At 45.1% G+C, this 19911-nt stretch overlaps 2 protein-coding genes across 3 annotated transcripts; one reads left to right on the top strand and one right to left on the bottom strand.

The window, feature by feature from the left end:
* Positions 1 to 1794: 1794 nt before the first annotated feature.
* CHERP (calcium homeostasis endoplasmic reticulum protein) lies at positions 1795 to 14550 on the top strand. Of its 2 annotated transcripts, XM_068420618.1 has the most exons (18): positions 1795 to 1878; positions 1982 to 2155; positions 2729 to 2910; positions 3649 to 3786; positions 4020 to 4171; positions 4519 to 4630; positions 4980 to 5069; positions 5676 to 5910; positions 6261 to 6439; positions 6864 to 7260; positions 9203 to 9441; positions 10253 to 10386; positions 10679 to 10765; positions 11056 to 11205; positions 11335 to 11451; positions 11821 to 11915; positions 12464 to 12649; positions 13846 to 14550. In XM_068420618.1, the coding sequence occupies exons 1-18, from the start codon at positions 1854 to 1856 to the stop codon at positions 13848 to 13850; spliced, it is 2697 nt and encodes an 898-aa protein (XP_068276719.1). In that variant the 5' UTR covers positions 1795 to 1853; the 3' UTR covers positions 13851 to 14550. The 2 variants fall into 2 exon arrangements, with proteins under 2 accessions (XP_068276719.1, XP_068276718.1); XM_068420617.1 differs by lacking the exon at positions 13846 to 14550 and having other exon boundaries at positions 12464 to 12657.
* On the bottom strand, positions 13297 to 19567 carry C31H19orf44 (chromosome 31 C19orf44 homolog). Its single transcript, XM_068420940.1, has 8 exons — positions 19232 to 19567; positions 18324 to 18962; positions 17712 to 18063; positions 17467 to 17543; positions 16622 to 17090; positions 15880 to 15975; positions 15585 to 15751; positions 13297 to 15146 (listed from the first exon to the last, which is right to left on the bottom strand). Exons 1-8 carry the CDS (start codon positions 19565 to 19567, stop codon positions 15060 to 15062), a joined length of 2223 nt encoding a protein of 740 aa, XP_068277041.1. The 3' UTR covers positions 13297 to 15059.
* Between the last annotated feature and the right edge of the window lie 344 nt (positions 19568 to 19911).

The raw sequence follows: 19911 nt of genomic DNA, 5'->3' as shown, positions 1-19911 counted from the left end.
GGTTTTACAAAAAAACAACCAGCACTCCTTACTGTATGAAATCTGGCACTGAAGCAGATGAACACTTTGGGGTTTTTTTTCCTGTTCTTACATCAACGCTGTCGTTCTGTGAAGTCCTGGGTGTTACTCGGCCGGATTGTCTGCGACTCACCCCTTCAGCCTGTCAATGCTGCTGCTGAAACTGGGATCCCCTATGGGATGACAGGAAGAAACCACATTGGTGACTTCCAGGTACTGGGACTCTTTCCTGTCTGAAATACATCAGGTGTTCACATGGGTGGTGGCGGACGCCTCTGTCAGGTAACTGTAGCATTTGGGGCACTTGATGAGGCACTCATGATCAGAGTCTGTCTGTGATTTTTTTTTGGTTTTCATTTGTTATTTGGATTCATGGAAACATCCATCTTTCTGAGTTTTTATATGCTGTAGATAATATAGTGGGGTCTTCATGGTTTGTCTTGTTAAGAATAAAAAGTTCTGCCTTTTTGTGAGGATGTCTGTGAGTGTTATCTGCATGACTGGAAATCCTGTGAAGTGTAATTTAATGCCTGAAACTTAAGATAGTTGTTACGGCTTCAGGTGAGCATTGGGATACTCAGGGTTTGCTTTTGGCCTCTGTGATTCCCAGATGATCGTTTCAACTTGCAGATTCCGTTTTCCTAAAATATTAAAGGACACCAAAATTATTTGGGCCCCACTTTGAGTTTTGATGTCTAGTTTTCATGTAAATGGTCTTCAAGTGTGGTGGGGTTTTGTCTTTTTTTTTAACTCACCCATGTAGAGGGAGTTCAGCAATTTCTGCCATGCCTCGTACCTCAGCTGGGGTGTGAAGCTGATCTGATCAGTACCTTGCTTTTGAAGGAATGTTTTCCTGAATCCAGCAGGTATTTAAATGTGTAATTTTAATCCCACTTCGAAAGGTAATGGGAGTATCAGGTGCAAAAGTAAAGTTAAGGTAAGAACCAGAAACGATTTGAACATTTTAGTTTGCACTGCATAAAGAAATTAAGTCACTTAAGGAAAGTAACAGTTCTTAAGTAACATCCCTGCATAGCACCTGCACTTTCTTTCCTTAACAGCTGTGTTTTAGGTTCGATTTGCTCTCTGAGCTTCCTATGCATCCATGTTCCTTCCTGTTTTACAGCATGTCAATGGTCTATGTAGCTGAAGTGCTGCTGCGATGGATTGCCGCCCCAAGATGAAACAGATGTTAAATGACATGCTTTCTTGTAATGCTCTTAATTTCTGGCAACTGAATTGCAGCTTGGACATGATATTTTAAAAGCAGATGAAGAGCGTGCTCCTGGAGTTGGAACGATCCCGCAGCTCTGCAGGTACTCGAGCTGAGTGGGAGAGAACAAGGTCTCACAGGCTGCAGCCCACAAGCAGTTTCTCCTTCAGGGGGTGGCAAAAGCGATGTGTGTGCAAGCCTCGGCTACGCCAGTGGCGCGGCGCTGAGGAAGGGCGAGTTAGGGGCTGAGATGGCTCCTGCAACACGGACAGAGAGGCTTGAGGCTCTGCCCTGCGGCCTGGCCGGGCCTGGGCCTGGGCCTGGGCCTGGGCCTGGGCCTGCCCCGGGCTCAGGGCTGGCTCCTGCTCCCCGCAGGCCCTTACTAGGCTCGGTCCCAGTCCCCGTTCCCGCTCGCCGCCGGCGCGGCGCCGGGTCTCCCCTCAGGGCGCCTCGTCCCGCCCGCTGCGCGCGGGAGGGGGCGAACGGCCCCACGTGCCCTGCGCCGCGCGCCGTCTCCATAGCGGCGGGGCCGTAAAGCGCGGCGCGCCTGGCGTTTCGCGGCACTTCCGGCCGGTGCGGCCTAGCGGCGGCGGAGGCAGCGGCGGCCCGTTGTCCCGCAGCCATGGAGATGCCGCTGCCGCCCGACGGTGAGCGCGGCCCGGGCTGGGCTGGGAAGGGAGGGAGGGCGCGGCGGGGCGCGGGGCGGCGGCGGCGGGGCCGGCAGGGGCTGACGGCGCTGCCTCCCCACAGACCAGGAGCTGCGGAATGTCATCGACAAGCTGGCGCAGTTCGTGGCGCGGAACGGGCCCGAGTTCGAGAAGATGACGATGGAGAAACAGAAGGAGAACCCCAAATTCTCCTTCCTCTTCGGGGGCGACTTCTACGGCTACTACAAGTACAAGCTGGCCCTGGAGCAGCAGCAGCGTGAGTGGGGCCCGCGGCTTGTGCGGGGCCGGCGGCTCGGGGCCGGCGCAGGGCCGCGGCGGGCTCCGCTCCCCTCCCCCGCGGCCGCTGGTTCCCGACCCCGGCTCGGCCCCGTCTGGCGGAGCCGCTTTTCTCCCTCCTGGCCTCGCTCTGACCCGCCAGGACTGGTTTGCAGCCTCTTCCTGCCCTCTAAGCTCCAGGTAGTTGGCTGAGCCCTGCCCGCGGCTCTTTACGCCCCCCCGTTGGCGGGTTTGGAGGTAGGCTGGGCTGCAGCGCGGGTACCGGCAGTGCGGTGCGGTGGAGCTCAGCACCTGGAGGGCCCGCAAGAGTAGGGTGGTCCCGTGTAGCAGCTCCGGGGGCTCCTCTTGTGCTGGAATCATTCCTCTCGAAGTGTGGGAGGAGTTGCTGACACTCCTTTTGCACCATCCCCCCGTGGCTGCACGATTTTCATTTTGTGTTAAGCAGTTATGCACAGCGTGAGGGTCTGCTTTGGAGCCAGCACGATTTTCGCGTGTGGGTTGGTGGTAGCAGATTTCTTTGAGGTTTACTTTAGAAGTTTACTTTGTCTCATAGTGTTGTGCAAGCAAAGTCAAGATATCGAGGCTACCGCGCAGATCCAGCCGCTGCCACAACCATCGCTCCCACCGGCTGCCCCTATCCCAGCTCCTCAGGGCACTCCTTCCGTGGAGGAACTTATTCAGCAGAGTCAGTGGAACCTGCAGCAGCAGGAGCAGCATCTCCTTGCGATGAGACAGGTCGGTTTAAGATAAGCTCTCACCTGGTTTATCCTCGACTGCCACTGGCTGTAGAAATCAGGAGTGAAGGGGGAGAGGAAGGCTTCCTTCTGACTAGTGGTGGCGGCATCGCGTGTTGGGGAGGAGGGGGAGCAGTGCTGTGCTTATTTTTGTTCTGTGGCAACTGCCGTCATCTCCTTAGAACAGGTGTACCTGATGTGCTAGCAAGATTGATCTTTGATTAAAACAGTTTGTTTATTATATGAAAAACCTTGTTGGTTTGCAGAGGGGAATAAATTGTGACTGCTTTAATCTTTGTTTAATGCTGCAGGTTGCTGGGAACTGCAGGACATTCCAGCTTGTAATATTCTAAGGTGGATTCTGGGTAGGGGTGGAAGGGAGCTGCGTGCTTTGAACTACTTGATTTTTTGCAGGTGATGTTTTGCTGTTAAAGCTACTGGGAACCAAACTGGAGGAAGGCAATATGCCTAGATTGTGTTCTATCCATTTAGGAGCTGCCTGCAATTATTTATTTCATGGAGAGATTTTAGAGGTGGAAATGAACTGGACTTTTCCTGAAGAATGAGAAGAGTATTTTCTTCTCAAAAACAAATCACTGAAACATTTATATGTGGTCACATTGCTTGTTAAAGGTCTTGGTCTTCGACATAGCTACTTATGGTTAGCAGAACAGTACTTCAAGAGAATATTGGCTGTAATATAATTCTTTTTTTAATTATTATTTTCTTCTTTTTTCAGGAACAAGTCACATCAGCCGTAGCCCTGGCAATTGAGCAACAAATGCAGAAAGTTTTGGAGGAAACCCAATTAGATATGAATGAATTTGACAACTTGTTGCAGCCAATAATCGACACTTGTACAAAAGATGCAATCTCAGTAAGTGATCTAAGTCTGAGCAGTTATTTGGTGGTGGTGTGGATTAAATACAGTTTGAATTTTGAGATTGTCTGTGTAGTAAACAGCAGCTTTAATGTTTTGTTGTGTGGTAGGTGAGATGACAGCTGTTACTTGAAAACTTCCCTACTTGAAGTTATTTCAGAGTTCTGGGAAGTCTATACGACGTGACTCCATCAGACTAACTTAAAATACTTTCATTGTGCTTTTCTAAGGCTGGCAAGAACTGGATGTTTAGTAATGCAAAATCTCCTGCACACTGTGAGCTGATGGCTGGGCACCTGCGAAATCGGATAACGGCCGAAGGAGCTCACTTCGAGCTTCGGTTACATCTCATCTACTTAATCAATGATGTCTTGCATCACTGGTAAGAAATAAATTGTGGTTTTTAGTTTGGTGAAGTCTCTGCTAGATACATTGTTAGGTTGAATAGTCACTTTTTATTTTTAATGTATTCATTATTTTTAGAAGCTGTCTTAAGATGTCCATAGCTGGCACAAAAATATAGTGCTTTAATAATCAAATTCAGCTTTTATCTACTTTGTGGTTTTTTTTTCCTCCAGAGGAGACTTTACAGTAAAAATGTAAAAGAGGGAACTCTCTGTTTTATGAATGCACTACTTTTAGTATAGCAGGAATTGGGATGAATTGAATATTGCAGTGCTCTTAGTGTTATAGTGAAAGGTGGTAACTCTTCCCATTCCTTTTTTGAAGCCAGCGGAAGCAAGCACGAGATCTCCTGGCTGCTTTACAGAAGGTGGTTGTGCCTATTTATTGTACCAGTTTTCTAGCAGTGGAGGAGGATAAGCAACAGAAAATTGCCAGAGTGAGTATCTGGTTTTGGTTTAACTGTATGCTTTGCTTTATTAGGTTAGTGCTAGGCAAGTTCACAAATATGAGGATGGAAGAGGACCACTGAGATTTTCATAGTGCGATTGTCTTTATAAAGTCTATTACAGGGTGCTTTAATTCATGTTTAAACTAGAGCTTAGAAGTACCTAGGCTTTATTTAAAAGTTACTGTAATGATGAATGCAGCTGAATCTTCAGTGGTTCAAAGACAAGTGCTGAAATCCGAGGTCTTTTGACAAAGCTAGAGATGTAAAAATGCTGTGCCTCAATTTTTCTTTTATTGCTTATCATTTCTAAAAACCTTTCACTCTTGAATTTTTGCAGCTTCTTCAACTATGGGAGAAAAATGGGTACTTTGATGAATCAATTATTCAGCAGTTACAGAGCCCGGCTCTTGGACTCGGCCAGTACCAGGTTAGCCACAAAAGAAAAGTAACAGTTTTCTTATTTATATAAATATTTTGAAAACAAATTTAGGAAGTGTCTTCCTTTTTTGAAAGGTAAATATTAATCCCCCTCCCTTGAAGTTGTTTGCAAAGGATTACGAAAATAATGTCAAACATTATTTGAGACATTCAATAATCTGGCTGCTGATACGACCCGGGAAGTCTATTTGCATTTGTAACTACTACAGTCTGTACATATTTGACAGTGTGTTCTCTTTTTATGGAAATGAATGTTTGGTAAAAAGGAAACTAAAGAAACCGTAGCTTTAAGTTGTAGACACTAAGCAGAAAAATTGTTGTGGTAGCAGGAACTGTTCATTTTTAGCATTAATAATGAACGCTGTTGATTGAGCATTAATATAGACAGAGGGTTCTAGCCTGCAGAGAATGTTTTGGAGATCTTCACAGAGCTTTATACTGTGACTGGGTGGTTCTGCCAGCAGGTCATCCGGCATTCTCCTGCACTTCTTGGGAGGGGTTGGAGAGCAATGTAGGAGTTTCTGTATGAGCAGACAGGATAACTGTTCTAGGTACTGTGTTAACATGTTGTTCTTAATTTATCTCATTTTATCAGGCAAATTTGATCACTGAATATGCAACGGTGGTGCAGCCTGTACAGGTAGCCTTCCAACAGCAGATACAGAACCTGAAAACTCAACATGAGGAGTTTGTAAACAGTTTAACACAGCAGCAGCAGCAACAAATACAAATACCACCACTAGAGAATGAGGTGAAGTCAACACCCCCACCTCAGGCTCCCACAGCAGCACCAGCCTCGGCTCCACCGTCTGCTCCAGTTACACAAGCAGGTACTATCCTGTTCTGGGGACCTGTGCAGAAATCAGTGAGTGGCAACACAGTGAGATTTTTTTTTTTTTTTGCTCCTTTTTTAGTAGTGAGGTACTGTGCTATGCTGGTGTGGTTCGACAAAAGCCTGAAACTGTTTGGAGGCTTGCAGCTGGTGCAGTCTGATGCCTGAATATAAAAAGAACCAGAGAGACGAATGTTAAATGGATCAGAAATCCTTCCTCCATGTAATAGATTTCTGCAGAATGTTTACACATCTGGCAAAATTCAGACGGAGCCTATTGTGGCTGTGCTGGTGTTTTATTAATTACCTGTGACCTGGATGCTTATAAAAGTCTCCAATTTGTTTCAGATGATGGTAAATCTCAGCTGCCTCTAGCTGGTTCTGCAGAGTATGACACGACAGGATCTGGAGTGCAGGACCCTGCTTCTGGTGGACCACGTGGCCCTGGATCTCATGATCAGATTCCTCCAAATAAACCACCCTGGTTTGACCAGCCTCACCCTGTTGCACCATGGGGTCAACAACAGGTAGGAAGCGTAGTTCTGAAACGAGGCGTAGAGGGAGATGGAGGTTCAGAATGACCATCTTGGTTGTGGAAATGTGGTGAAAAGCTGTGAAAGGTATAAATCCAGATTCAAATGCTAACTTTCTCATTCTGAGCCCACCTAAAGGCACAGTATAAATTGTATTTCAGTTTGTCAGCCATCACGCTTTCCCTGCGAACAAGCAGCACAGGAAGCATTGTCCTGAGGACAGAGCTGTTGGTTCAGTAACTGTTTGGTCTTTTCCTGTCTGTTCTCTGGAGCTGTAGTTGTTCAGACCTTGTGTTCAGACAGTTCTTTCACCTGTGCATGTTGCCTGCAGGCTATATTTACTTTAAAAGGGAGATTGTTTTTATTGCACTCTTTATTTTTGTAGCCTAATGACCAGGCTTCTTTTCTTCACCACTAGGGACCACCTCATTGTCCTCCGTGGAATAACAACCATGAAGGGATGTGGAACGAACAGAGAGATCAAGGCTGGAACAATCAGCGAGAGACACCTTGGAACAACCAGCCCGATCCTTCTTGGAACAACCAGTTTGAAGCACCGTGGAACAACCAGCATGAACAGCCTCCATGGGGTGGGGGTCAAAGGGAACCTCCATTTCGAATGCAGCGGCCACCTCACTTCAGAGGCCCATTTCCTCCACATCAGCAACATCCCCAATTCAACCAGCCCCCGCATCCGCATAATTTCAACCGCTTTCCACCTCGCTTCATGCAGGATGATTTTCCACCTCGCCATCCCTTTGAAAGGCCTCCTTATCCTCATCGTTTTGATTACCCCCAGGGGGATTTTCCTCAAGGTAAAGTGTGTACCAGGCCAGGTTTTCTTATGTTGCGATGCTGATTGTCATTACAAAATTATTTAGTGCTTTGAGGTGACAGCTTATTCTTGGTAGACTTGTGGTTTTCCTGAGAAATGCTGAGTTTGGGGGTTTGGGAAGCTACTGCTAACAAGTTGGTAGGAAATACCTGCAGGCTTGGATGCTTCCTTGCTTTTTGAGCCTTCCTTCCCTAACAAATGCAGATAACAAATTGTAATCCAAACTCAAGTCAGCACTGTTAGAGGCACCCCTTTTGTGACTATTTCACTTTAAAAATAGTAAGCTCAAAGGTGAGAAGCAGCATTTGCTTGTAAATTTGATCTCCTGCACATCAGGCCATAGATGAGGGCTCTTCAGCTGTGCCCTCTGGAGATGGAGGATGTTAGAGGAAGCCAGGCTGGAAGCATTTGTTCTTGTGCATACGTTCATCCATGCCTTTCTTTTCTTCTCTTTATTTTTACTGAAAAGCTCTCTGATTATCTGCCTTCATGTTGTGTGGCTTGGTAGTGCGTGGTGAAATGATCCTGACGTCCAGTTCTCCCGTCTTGTTTGGTTTGCTCTCTTGCTGGAATGTGGGGATGGCTGAGAGTGCAGTCGGTGCACTGCCTGCCTGACCTTTGTGGCTCCGGTTTGGCTGCGGGCTCCCTTGTGAAGCCTGGTATCGTTCTGCCCCGATGCAGTTTCTATTTCACGGGCAGAAGTTACGATTATTCTGGAGTGATCCTTATCAACGTAAAGTCTAAAGATCACCGTGGTTCTGTATGACAAGCCACTTAAAAGAGCAATTACGTTGCTGTGTAGGAGTTGCTATTTTAAGCTTAAAAGATTCTCAATTCCCCAAGTCCCAAAAACATTGAAAACCAATGAAGTAGAGCTTATATATTTAGGATTGTGATTAACTTCTCCAGTAGAGATTGATCTTTTTTTTTTTTTTTAATTTGGGTTTGTTCTTTGTGTGTTTTTTTTAAGAGTTGTGGTAGTGAGTAGGGAGAACAGCTTTTCTTGTCCTGGGGGAATTAAGGTTTAAGCTCAGAAAAGATGCGCTGTTTTGGATTGTAGTGGTGATCCAGAACATCTCTTGTTTCATGTAAAGTTGTTGGAGGAGGGGATCTGCACTAAAACAGATGGCTAAAGTTAGGAAAGCAGTGAAGCAGTGACAACACAGACTGCTCAAGTTCTGATGAAGATGAGTCAAATAGTAGTGGCTGAAGATTGGGCAGTGGCTGCAATGGCTTTTCCTGGAAAAACTGGTGGTCCTGGTGCAGGAGGGGTTGATTTTCAGTCTTGCATTTTTCTCCGTGTAGTGCCCTGAGTTCAGCAGGGTGTCCTGGCATTCATGGCAAATGGTTCGTCCATCAGCGATGGGATGGATGTCACTCACATCTCTGTTTTAACAGGATATTATCTCTACCTCTTGAAATGCCTCTTTAAACAAAGTATTTTCTTGTCACCTACTCATGTGAGTTAATTCCTGCCATGTTTATTTCTTTATATATGTCAATTTGGCATAGAGACAGAACTAATTATAGGTCCATGCTGTGATTGTGTGTTTAGGCTTCAGAAATAGATCCCACCAGTAGCTGCCCTGCTGCATCTGAAACCTTGTGTTCTTGAGCATATCTTTCTTGTGGTACTTTGTGACCACAGTATGTCTCAAAGTAAGCCGTGGCTTAGGGTTAAAGTATCCTGTTATCTTGAGAGCGGTTGCTGTGGCCTGGGAGGGAGATGTGCTGCAAGATATTGATGAACGTGGACCTGTGGCCAGCCTATAATTCTTCAGTTCTGTTTCTTTTCTGGATCTGCAAGGCTCTGGCTGCCAAGATGGTTTGTTAGGATAAATGCACTAATTTATTAAGTACATCTCTGATTGCCTTCCTTTCTCTATAGCTGAATAAAACGTGTTAACCATTCCCCTCTGCAGAAATTGGACCTCCTCATCATCACCCTGGTCACAGGTTGCCTCATCCTGGAATCAGCGAGCATCCTCCCTGGGGAGGGCCACAGCACCCCGATTTTGGGCCTCCCCCACATGGATTTAACGGGCAGCCTCCTCACATGCGGCGGCAAGGCCCCCCTCACATGAACCACGATGATCCTAGTCTGGTGCCAAACGTTCCCTACTTTGATCTTCCTGCTGGACTGATGGCTCCACTTGTAAAAGTAAGTGCTTGCAATGGGTCCTGATGAGTAGGATTAAAAGATCAAAATCCCATGGTTAATATTAGGGACAGTTTAACGTGGACATTTATAGTTTCAAATCCTTCCATCCAGCAACCATTAGCCAAAGTTGTTGTAGGGTATACAAGGGCAGGAGTGGGGGGAGAAAATGGTAAAGTTTTCAAGTGTGGGGTCCTGGTGAAAGCCGTTTGAGCTCATATATGTGAAAGACTAATTTAGTCTTGAAAATCTTACCCCCGTTCTTAGAAAATAGAAATCCCCAGTGATTTTCAGATGGCCAGAGAGACCATGCAGTTCTGATGTGGCCACTGTGTACTAGTTTGTGGTGTTCAGAGTTCTTTCTTACAAAGATGTTTTGCATCACTAATGTTATATGTACAAAGAATGATAGAGCACAGGAAATGTGTCTGTATCAGCACCTGCGGGGATATATGCAATATTCTGTGTTTGAGATGAACAAATAGGTCTCTTCCATCTCTAACTTTGTGTTACTCCCAGCATACACCAGCTTTTGCCAGGCTTCCATCCAGCCACAAAGGTGGATAGATGAGATCTGCATTTTATCTCCCTGGCGATCCAGTTAATGCTGCAAAGGCTTTTCTCATAGAACTCAAAATGGTAGTGATAACACAAGAAAGCATTGGGTCATCTGCAGAATCCTTATTTCTGGACCTTTTTTTTTTTTATCCAATAGCGAAATGTGAGGTCCCTACACAGTTAAATCTATATTTATTTCTTCAGGTAGCCACCCCATGACACATGACACGAATGTAATTTGTTTTGTTTCCGGCAGCTTGAAGATCATGAGTATAAACCTTTAGATCCTAAAGATATACGTCTTCCACCCCCAATGCCCCCCAGTGAGAGACTACTGGCTGCGGTTGAGGCATTTTATAGTCCACCATCTCATGACAGGCCTAGAAACAGGTAAGAGTAGGTATAGCTGACAATATGGTAAGGAAAATGCCCTAAGAAGCTGTCTCAAACCACAAAGTGCCTCTCTCTTCCTTCGCCTGTGTCTTGGTTCTTCTAATGCTGAAATGAGTGCTCGTGTTGTATTTTAAACTGCACACTCTCTTTGATCTTACGCTGAGATTTGCGAGACCTTTTTGCTCAGGCCCTTTGTTCACTACAAAATCTAGTGGAAATCCTGAACGTCTCTGTTGATCAAAGTAGCATTTTACAGATGTGGGTTCTATGTGTGGTTGATTTATTGCAGTGAAGGCTGGGAGCAGAATGGACTGTATGAATTCTTCAGAGCTAAAATGAGAGCGAGGCGGAGGAAAGGTCAGGAGAAGAGAAATAGGTGAGAGACCCTGTCTGCTGCCTTCTGATGCATGCTGTTCATTTGGAAGGGGCTAGAAATACCTTGGGCTAAATGCAGAGGGAAGGTCTGTTCAGCAACATGCTGATGGAATAACTTGAGTTTGAACTTGGTGGAATTTCTGTCTAATCTGCAGAAAATAGTTTTTGCCACACTGGATTGTCTGCAGAAACACAGTGCTTGTGTGTAATATGAATTTGATCAGAAGTATATTTGAGTTTCCTGTGCTTCTCCCAGGAGTTTCACTGGGGTTTCTCTGCTTGTCTGTGCAGTGGGCCTTCTCGGTCTCGCAGTCGGTCTAAAAGCCGAGGTCGCTCATCCTCCCGGTCCAATTCGCGATCTTCAAAATCATCTGGCTCCTATTCGAGGTCTCGATCTCGCTCTTGCTCTCGATCACGATCCTATTCACGCTCTCAGTCCAGGTAGAGTGCCATGGGCTGAATCTTGGGAACTGTTGGGGTGGGAAGAAACCAACCCTCGGGGCCAAATGAGGAACCGTGGCTGTTGCCCTGGTAACTGTGCATCTGATCTCGTGTGCTCTCTCCTTCCAGAAGCCGGAGCAGGTCCCGCTCTTCTCACAGCCGCTCGCGGTCACGGTCACGATCAAGATCGAAATCGTACTCGCCAGGAAGGCGGCGCCGGTCCCGGTCTCGCAGCCCCACTCCTCCGTAAGCGTTTGTGTATTTCTCTTTTACCTGGGTTGTTTGGAAAAGTACCCACAAGGGTGCCCTTCTCATAAGGTGGGTATATTAAGCATTTCAAGAAATAGTAGAAAAGACGACAGAAAGCAGATTTAGAAATGATTTATATGCTGTATGTGCTTTTAGAGATAGTAGTGTTTGATTTCCCTTGTACTGAGAAGCAGGCAGGGTGTTTGTGGAACCTTTATAACTCCATAATCTATAGCTTTATAAAAGAATACCTTAGTAGAGTGGATGGGATTATACTGGGTGTTAATGTTTAACAGAATATAAATGACCTTGCTTTGTGACAGAACAGGATCACTTGTTCTTAATCTGTTCTTTTTATTGCCTTAGTTCTTCTGCTGGTTTGGGCTCCAGTTCTGGGCCTCCTATACCAGAATCAAGACTTGGTGAAGAAAATAAAGGCCATCAAATGCTAGTGAAAATGGGTAAGATGGTGTTCTGGAATTTTGCGCAAGCCAAGAAACAAAATCAGGCACCCAACTCTTGGATACAATTAATTAATGTATGTTCATAAGTAATTATCCCCTGGTATTCCAAGGGCAGTGTGAGGATGTTCTGAGATAGAAGTATAAGGAGCGTGGAGCAGTGGTGGTAGTTGCCTTTCTGGGAAGGATATGGAAGACAGGGGTGTGAGTTTGGCATCAAACAGATCTTACCTCCCTAAGGTACATCATCTCCCCGTGGTGTAATCAGCAGGGCTGACTGGACAGCTTGGGCTTGTGCTGACTTTCCCCTTGCCCTCTTAAAAGTTTTTGGGGATAGTGCTGGTGTTTGTCAGCTCCCAGAATCTCTGCGTAGCAATGCTTGAAATAAATGGGACAGTCCATACGTTGTTCAGGCTGTCTGTTACCATCCTGCTATACCGAATTGACACTTTCTTTGGTTGGTTCCAAAATGTCTAAGTTTGTTTGTCCTCAGAATTCCAGTAATAAAAAACTAGTTACAGGATTACAATGTTGTGTCCTTTCTGCAGGATGGAGCGGATCTGGTGGATTGGGAGCCAAGGAACAAGGAATTCAGGATCCAATTAAAGGAGGGGATATCCGGGACAAATGGGATCAATACAAAGGAGTGGGAGTTGCATTAGATGACCCTTACGAAAACTACCGAAGAAATAAAAGTTACTCGTTTATCGCACGCATGAAGGCCAGAGATGAATGTAAGTGAATGTTTCTAAGCAATTTAAAAACCTGTGCAGACTTGAGAGCGATTTTGTCCTATTTACGGTAGACTGTAAACCCAAATCAAAAGACTGGTAACTCTTAATTCTTTCTAACGTAACGGGTACAATAAAACAACAGGTAAGTAGACAAACACTCTGATTTCTCAGCACTTTTTCCTTTTCAGGGGTTGTGTTGTATTCTCATTTCTGAAACATTAATTAATTAACCTGTTCTGTGTAAGCCACTTCCTGGCTGCAATACCACGAACCTGCATCTCTGAATGTCACCCTTCAAAAAAGAGGAGTGATCCCAAAGGTAGAGGAGGGAGCCGTGCCACGGGAAGGGCTTTGTGGCTGGAGTGAAGTTAGAGCACGCTTACTGTTTGACCCTGCCCAACTCAGAGTTTCCTACAATTAGCGCTGTGTTCTGCCAAAGCAGAAAGGGTAATAAATTCACTGTCGTGCAGGAAGGATTCAGAGAAAGTGGAGGAGGTGCTTAAGAGATTAAGACCATTGCCCAAATGATAGATTTTTTTGCAGAGAGTCTGTGGTATGTAGAACAACTGCGCTTGCCAATGACTAAAAGGAAACAATTTGGCATGCTAAATGAAGAGTCACTTCTGCCTATGGCTGCAGTAGATCTGTGTAATAAAATGGGTTCAGATAAAACCCAGAAGGAAAAACTCTTTATTAACAGATCCCTCATTCCATGAAACATTTCAGACAGCTTAGGTGACTGCAGAATGTGTAAGAACTCTTTTCCCTATTGTTTCAGTGAAGCGTGAAACGCAAGACCCTCCACCACCTGAATAAGACTCTCTGAAGAAAGATGTCTTGCATCTTCTACAAAACATTAAACTTGTATAAATCCGGATTAAAGTCTGGAGGAAGTGACAAATGAATTACTTTTAAAACTATGGTGAAAAATGGAAAGCTATGACATGTACTTCAACACTTGTCGTTTAGTGTTTAAAAAAGGCCAGTCATAACTATGACATGTCTAGCAAGTTTAAGAATTTCCATTTATTTTGCAAAATTTTTTAATTAGTTACCCTTTTTATACTAGAATTAAACCCCAGTCACGCTGTCCCTGGTGCAGGATTGTGATTCATTCATGCCTGTGGAATACAGACGTTATCTGATATGGTTATGTGTTCTCTAGTTCCATAATGTATGTTTATTTCTCTCAAAAGGTTAATTCTATTTGAAGTGGAGGGGTGCTGCCTTGGGATCAAGTCAGACTGATGCTGAGCAGTGTATCCTAATGTCTAAATGGGGAATGAAGCATCTAGTTCCAGTACAGGTGACCTATGAGCACTGTGCGAGCTTGTTAGAACCTACCATACAACTTAACGCCCCTACACACCAGCTGCTGCAGTCACAACTCTGGTCAGAACACGAGGGTTAACTGTTCTAGCTTTTCGAGCGCTCTAAGGGATATTCAATGCTTTGTAATGGAAGACATTCTTTAAGCTTTTTATATTTTTGTATATACCCTTTAATAAAAGCTAATTCGTTGAATAGAAGAGAATCAATTTTCTCTGCTCTGCAAGTTTCTAACAATGAAACGTTCTTGGAAACTTCCTTTAATCTAAATGAGAAAAAAAACCACCTTTTGTAACTGTTTCCAGAGACCACCAGCTAAAGATGTTAGGCCCTTCCGCTCACTTCGCTCCAGAGGTCTGCGTGGTGGTAACCTCTTCCAGAGTCATTTGTTTGTATAGCAGAAACCCTCGTAAAACCATTCAGTTAATATGGTGAAATATCAGTTTGTTCTAGATCGACTGTAGTTGTGGAACTGTAACTGTCTGTGAATCAGCATACAACACCTGTATGTTACCAACTTGTGAATTTTATTGTTTTGCCTTCCAATAAACACTTTTTTTTTTTTAATAAAATGGTGGCTCATATTTCAGAGTAAATGGGTTCCAGTATGGTGGCTATAAGCCTTCCTTGTACTGAATTTATCTTAATTTTGCATGTGTTTGGTTTTGTGGTTATGTGACAAAGCTAACTATCTAGAAATATGGCACTAAAGTCAGGAAAGGGTGGTGTTCTCCTGTGATCGTATTCCTTGGGTGCTGTAGTACAGACTTTTACTTCTACCATGATCACAGATCACATGAGCTACATGGTAAACATGCACACTGAGGACTTACCACACTCCCTTTAGAGAGAAGTGTTTCCTTTTTTGCTGATGTAGTCTGGCTGAAGGCTCCTGCCTATCCCTATATCGTGTACATCAGTAAAAAATTCAGATATAGGAAAATAAATTATGTATAATAAGATACAAAGCAGTTAGTACAAGTCTTTCCAGTACATAGTTTACAACTTATCTGTACAGTTTGGAAGGGTTTCTTGTTCCAGCTTGAGGTCTGTAAATGGAAATTTTACTTAAAATTCAGAGTCAAAGCAGTTTTTCCTCCTGTGCTTTCCGAATTTTTTCACGTGCTTGCTGGAGTGTTAGAGGTGGGGATTTGTGATTCTTGATGTACTGGGGAAAAAAAAGTAATATAGAAGTTTCTCTATTATGTAGATAAATACTTTCTAGTATTTAATAAATAATACATCTTCATGTCGAGATACCTGTACTTTTCTATACTAGCAACAGAAACCAATACTTCTGTTGCAGCATGAGGCAGACCCTTGCTCATTTGAGGACAGCTAAAGGCTATAGCAGAAAGCTGATTCTTTCAAACCTCTGGCCTCCAGGAAGCCTTTAGTCTTTTTTACTGTATAAACTCCTGATGTGTTATTAATATGGACATAAGCAATATAGTTATTACTCGTCTATGAAGTAATTTGTTCAACTATAATATGAACTTTATCTGATTAATGAATAATACAGAAAGAAAAACTGTTTGCTGCCAATAACAGAAGTGTTTGGAAAGGAATAGACTATCTAGGCTGCTGCCTAGTCTATCATAAATACCTCTTTAGCTTCTTCCAGGGTGTGGTAGTGAAACTTCTCATTCTCTAGTGACTCCACAAGGGACAAGTGAAGGTGGTGAATGTTCTCTACAAACTGCTGAGTCAACAGCAAGTGCTGTTTCAACATGGTGTTTAAAGCAAGAGCTGACGGGCTGTACGCTGTCAAGGCTGCAAGGAACAGGGAGTATGTACGTTAGTGATAGGTTACAGTCAGTAGGAAGGGCTAAGCAATCCAAGCAGGGTTAGATGTGGACAAAACAGTAAAACAATATAGTAAGAAACATGTTTTTCAGTACCTTCTACTGCATCCATGCTGATGACGTGACTGGCAATAGGTACTGGATCAACGTAGCTGTTTCCTACAGATGGGTCAAGTACTGCGGTGGTGTTTGCTGTGTATAAGATTAAATTGGAATTACTGTGAACCCTAGACAGAGTAAAAGCAAAGGTTTTTGTACTTGAAGGATGCTACTGTTTTCAAGCAGCCCCAAGTTTCTATTTTCTCCTCTTTGAGTGTGGCAAGAAGTGCTCTTACCACCTTTTCCTTTAAGTAAAGAGGGATAGGAAAGGAGCTACCCCTCAGAAACTGTTAAAGGTCACATCTGTCTTTTGTAAACGGGGCCACAGTGCTTTCCCAAGAAATAAATACAATGCAAAAAAAAGAACACTATGATGGGTGATCACTTGAGTAACAATACAACAGTATTTACAATAGCAAAGACACAATAAAAATGTTGAATTCTATCTGAGAGTATTACTCGAGCTGTTGCAAGCTCTGTCGCTAACACCACCTCATCCATCCTGAGCTCTTCTTGTGGTTCTTTTTAGCAAAAACCAGTTCCAAGTTTTTATTGTTGTCCAATCCCAATCATTTCTACAGATAGCAGATTAAAGTGTTGGGCTTTAGCAAGTTTTTAATTTAATGTCAGCTCGGGGAAGCTAGTACTGAAACGAAAGACTATCAATGCAGACTAGGCTAGCATATAAAATATAAAAATGTAAAAATGGCATGAATAGGGTAATATCTTGTGAACTTACTCTTTGACCAGCAGTAAGTGAATGGAGAATCCACTGTCTGAACTGCAGTTTCTTTGACAGTTACTCTGTGTACCTGGTCACGCCGCTCTCTGGTAGGTAACGGTGACGATGCTGAAGATGGGTGTTCTCCAGAATACGTGCGGCTCTCAGAATGTTCCTCTGACATTTTCGATTTCCTATCATCTGTTGTAGACAGGGACGTTTCAAAGTCTTCAGAATATTCTGAATTAACAGTTCTCTCATCATGATCAAGATAATCCTGTTTGTGCTGGGGGAAATCTGCAGAAACTCCAGTTAAATGCTCAGAGATTTCAGCTTCAGTAACAGTTTTTTCATTATCCCCTTCAGAAGCATCATTCACACCAGGTACTGCGCTTGTCATTTTAAGAGAAGTTTGGTCTTTTTCCACCAGGGATGTATCTTTTTTTTGATTTCTGTTTGATTCTTGAGTAATGTGAATGTCTGTCCCCTGTAAAACAAAACAGCTGTATGCTAGGAGAATCAACAAAATATAACCTAGAATATGCCTCCATTATTCTCCATCTGTTCTGCTACGTATCACTGAGACTTAGCTACTACTTTATTAGGAAATAAAACCTTGCTCTTCTGTGTCACCTTGCAAACTGTGCAGTGCTGGTACATTTAGTAAGGAAATGCAGACATTAAAAAAAGAATTAGATCAGGTTTCAGTAGACTCTAAAATCCTGATCTAACCCTTACAACTAGTCAGACACACCCACCTCAGACAGCCTATGAGAAGAATAGAAATGTTTATTTTAGAATATCCACCCTCCAGCAAACAAAGGCAGAATGGAAATATGTGCTAGTAGGGAATTTCTACTTACTTTCTGCTTTAATTCTGCTGCCTCACTGGTGATACCTGGTGCCAAATCATCAAGGCTCTGGATATTCGGTCTGAAATCTGCAATCAAATGAAAAATCCTTAGGATAAAGCCTTATCCTATTCAGTAGGATACACTACTGAATCCTTTCAAAGTCAGTATTTTCCCATGTGTATTAGTAAATTTATCAGTAGATTATTAGTACAATTCATGCCAAGTCTACTGAGGCAATATTTTAGAACACTTACCATTTGAGCTGCTGCTGGTTGAATCTTCTGCATCAGCGGCTTTTGAAAACAATTCATCTAATGATTTTATTTCACTTCCGTCACTTTCAAGTGATATTTGTCTTTGCTTGGTGTTGCCTGTTCTAGGCAGAGTAATCTTTACAGTATTGTCTTTCACGGAAGAAAACAGCAATTGAGATCTCATATTATGTCGTACCGACGGGCTTCTGCTGGCTGGCAGAGATGTTGGTGAATTAACTCTACCAAAAACATTTTTCTCTGAGTCTTTGCTGTGAGATGTTTTAGATACCTCTGTCGGTGAGATTTCCTTATGGGATGGAGGAGGCATTCCTGACAGAACTGGAGTTTTACTCTTTTGAAGAACATGAAAAAGAGATTTATATGTTACTTCATTTATTATGTGTAGATCACTAAAAAGGAAAATAAATTCTAATGGGTAAAAAAGAGTAATTTTAAAATGTGAATTGAAGCTAAATCATATCATGAGCAAGCCACAAATGCAAAATTAAAATTTAGTTTCTGGTGTTATCTAAATAAAAAGTGACCTACCGATTAAAACAATTTCATAAAAATATAAATAAAAATACATAATCCAGCAAAGTCTGTATTTACCTTTCCACCCGATTTAGCATCACTTTCAACAACCCTCCGATTCTCATTTCTACTGGAAAACTCCAAAGACCTCTCCAGCAATTGCCTCATTTCTTCATCACTATCCAAACTAAGCTGCTGTTTAGCCATAACATTCTTTTTAGGGCTTTGGATGCTTTCCTCTTCCTTAGAACAGGCATTCCTGAGGGTCATATTTCCACTGGCGGTAGCATAATTCTTCAGATATTTCTTGCCCCTTTCACTGTGTTCATGATTGGAAGCAGATGAGAAGGACTCTTCATCCAAAGGCTTCTGGCTCAAGTCCCTGTTTTGCAATTCCATCTGCTTTTTTCGATTCATGATTTTGCTTTCTAGCTGTGCCACTTTCCTCAGAGCTGAGCTCGATCGCGTGTGGGAAGCAGAACCCGGAGTGCTCTTTGCTACGTGCCCGTTCCCTGGCTGCACGGCGCTTCCCGACGCCTGGCACCACCGGCTTCCAGGTACGTTTTCGTTGCGCACCTTCAGGAACCTGCTGTGGCCGAACGGAGCTCTGCCAGTTTTCTCCAGCTCTGTGCCAACCACAGAGAGGTCGCTACGGAAGCGAGGAAGGACGCTGCGCCCGGCTGCGACGGTTCTCCCACGGGGAGCATCGCCGTGTCCCTGCCGAGGAGAGGATGCAAAGAGCCCTCAGAGGCGGAGGCAGGCGGCCCGCTTCAACCCCCAGCTCCCCGGACTGGGCAGACACTCCCGCTCCCCACGGCCCTGCCCTCGCCCCAGCCTGTGCCGGGCCACCTCCTCCCGCTCTCCGGTGTGGGCCCTCCCCACACGCGGCTGGGACACCGGGCCGGGGCCCGCGGCTGCCCAGGTACAGCCCGAGCGCGGCTGGCGCCGCGGCAGAGCGGGGGCCGGGACAGGAGCTGCCGCCTCACCTGCCCTCCGCCCGCGGGCGCCCTCTGCGCCCGAGCCATCGCAGCCATCCGCGACGGAGCGCCCTGAGGCGGCGGCGGCGGCGGCTCCTCCAAGCCGGGGGCAGAGCGGCCGGCGCCACGCCGCATCCCGGAGACCGCGACTCCCCAACATCCCGCCCCGTCATTGGCTCCGTGCAGAGCCGCCCCGCGCGCCGGCGAGCCTTGGGCGTATCCAGCCAATCCCAAGAAGGCATACTGCCGCCGGCCCGTGAGAGCGCCGACTACAAGCCCCAGCATGCCTTTCGTGGCCGCTTGCTCCTCCCTCGGGGGCGCTAAGCCAATCTGATTCCGTTTCATAATAAATTACGGAAGCGCAGCCAATCAGAGGCCGCTGTGGAAGGCGGGAGCCCGAAGGCGCGAGGCCGCCGTGGTGTGAGGGTGGCGGCGGCGGCCGTGGAGGCGGGAGGGCGCGGTGGGAGAGCCCCGACCGCCGTCGCGCTGAGGCTGGCCCTGCTCCTCGGGGCCGCGCTGGGCTCCGCCCGGGCCACGGTGTATTTCCAGGAGCAGTTTCTGGATGGAGGTTGGGCGAGGGCAGGGGGGTAGAGGGAGCGGTGGGGCAGCTGCCCGGAACGGCATTATTACATCATGTTTGGTGAGTTTATAGTTATTTCTTCATTACTAAAATACTGTCACTGCCGTTG

The sequence above is a fragment of the Nyctibius grandis genome, chromosome 31 (assembly GCF_013368605.1).
Source record: "Nyctibius grandis isolate bNycGra1 chromosome 31, bNycGra1.pri, whole genome shotgun sequence".
NCBI lineage: Eukaryota > Metazoa > Chordata > Aves > Nyctibiiformes > Nyctibiidae > Nyctibius > Nyctibius grandis.
The sequence above is the reverse complement of the archived record's forward strand: the minus strand, read 5'-3'. Positions and strand labels throughout refer to the sequence as shown.

Coding starts and splice junctions, on each gene's coding strand:
- C31H19orf44 (XM_068420940.1), bottom strand. CDS start 19,567: ATGAAACGGAATCAGATTGGCTTAGCGCCCCCGAGGGAGGAGCAAGCG. Junction 17,544..17,711: donor AACCAGCAGCAGCTCAAATG/GTAAGTGTTCTA, acceptor ATTTGATTGCAG/ATTTCAGACCGAATATCCAG. Junction 17,091..17,466: donor CAGCAGAATTAAAGCAGAAA/GTAAGTAGAAAT, acceptor TTTGTTTTACAG/GGGACAGACATTCACATTAC.
- CHERP (XM_068420617.1), top strand. CDS start 1,854: ATGGAGATGCCGCTGCCGCCCGACG. Junction 2,156..2,728: donor GGCCCTGGAGCAGCAGCAGC/GTGAGTGGGGCC, acceptor TTTGTCTCATAG/TGTTGTGCAAGCAAAGTCAA. Junction 9,442..10,252: donor TGATGGCTCCACTTGTAAAA/GTAAGTGCTTGC, acceptor TGTTTCCGGCAG/CTTGAAGATCATGAGTATAA.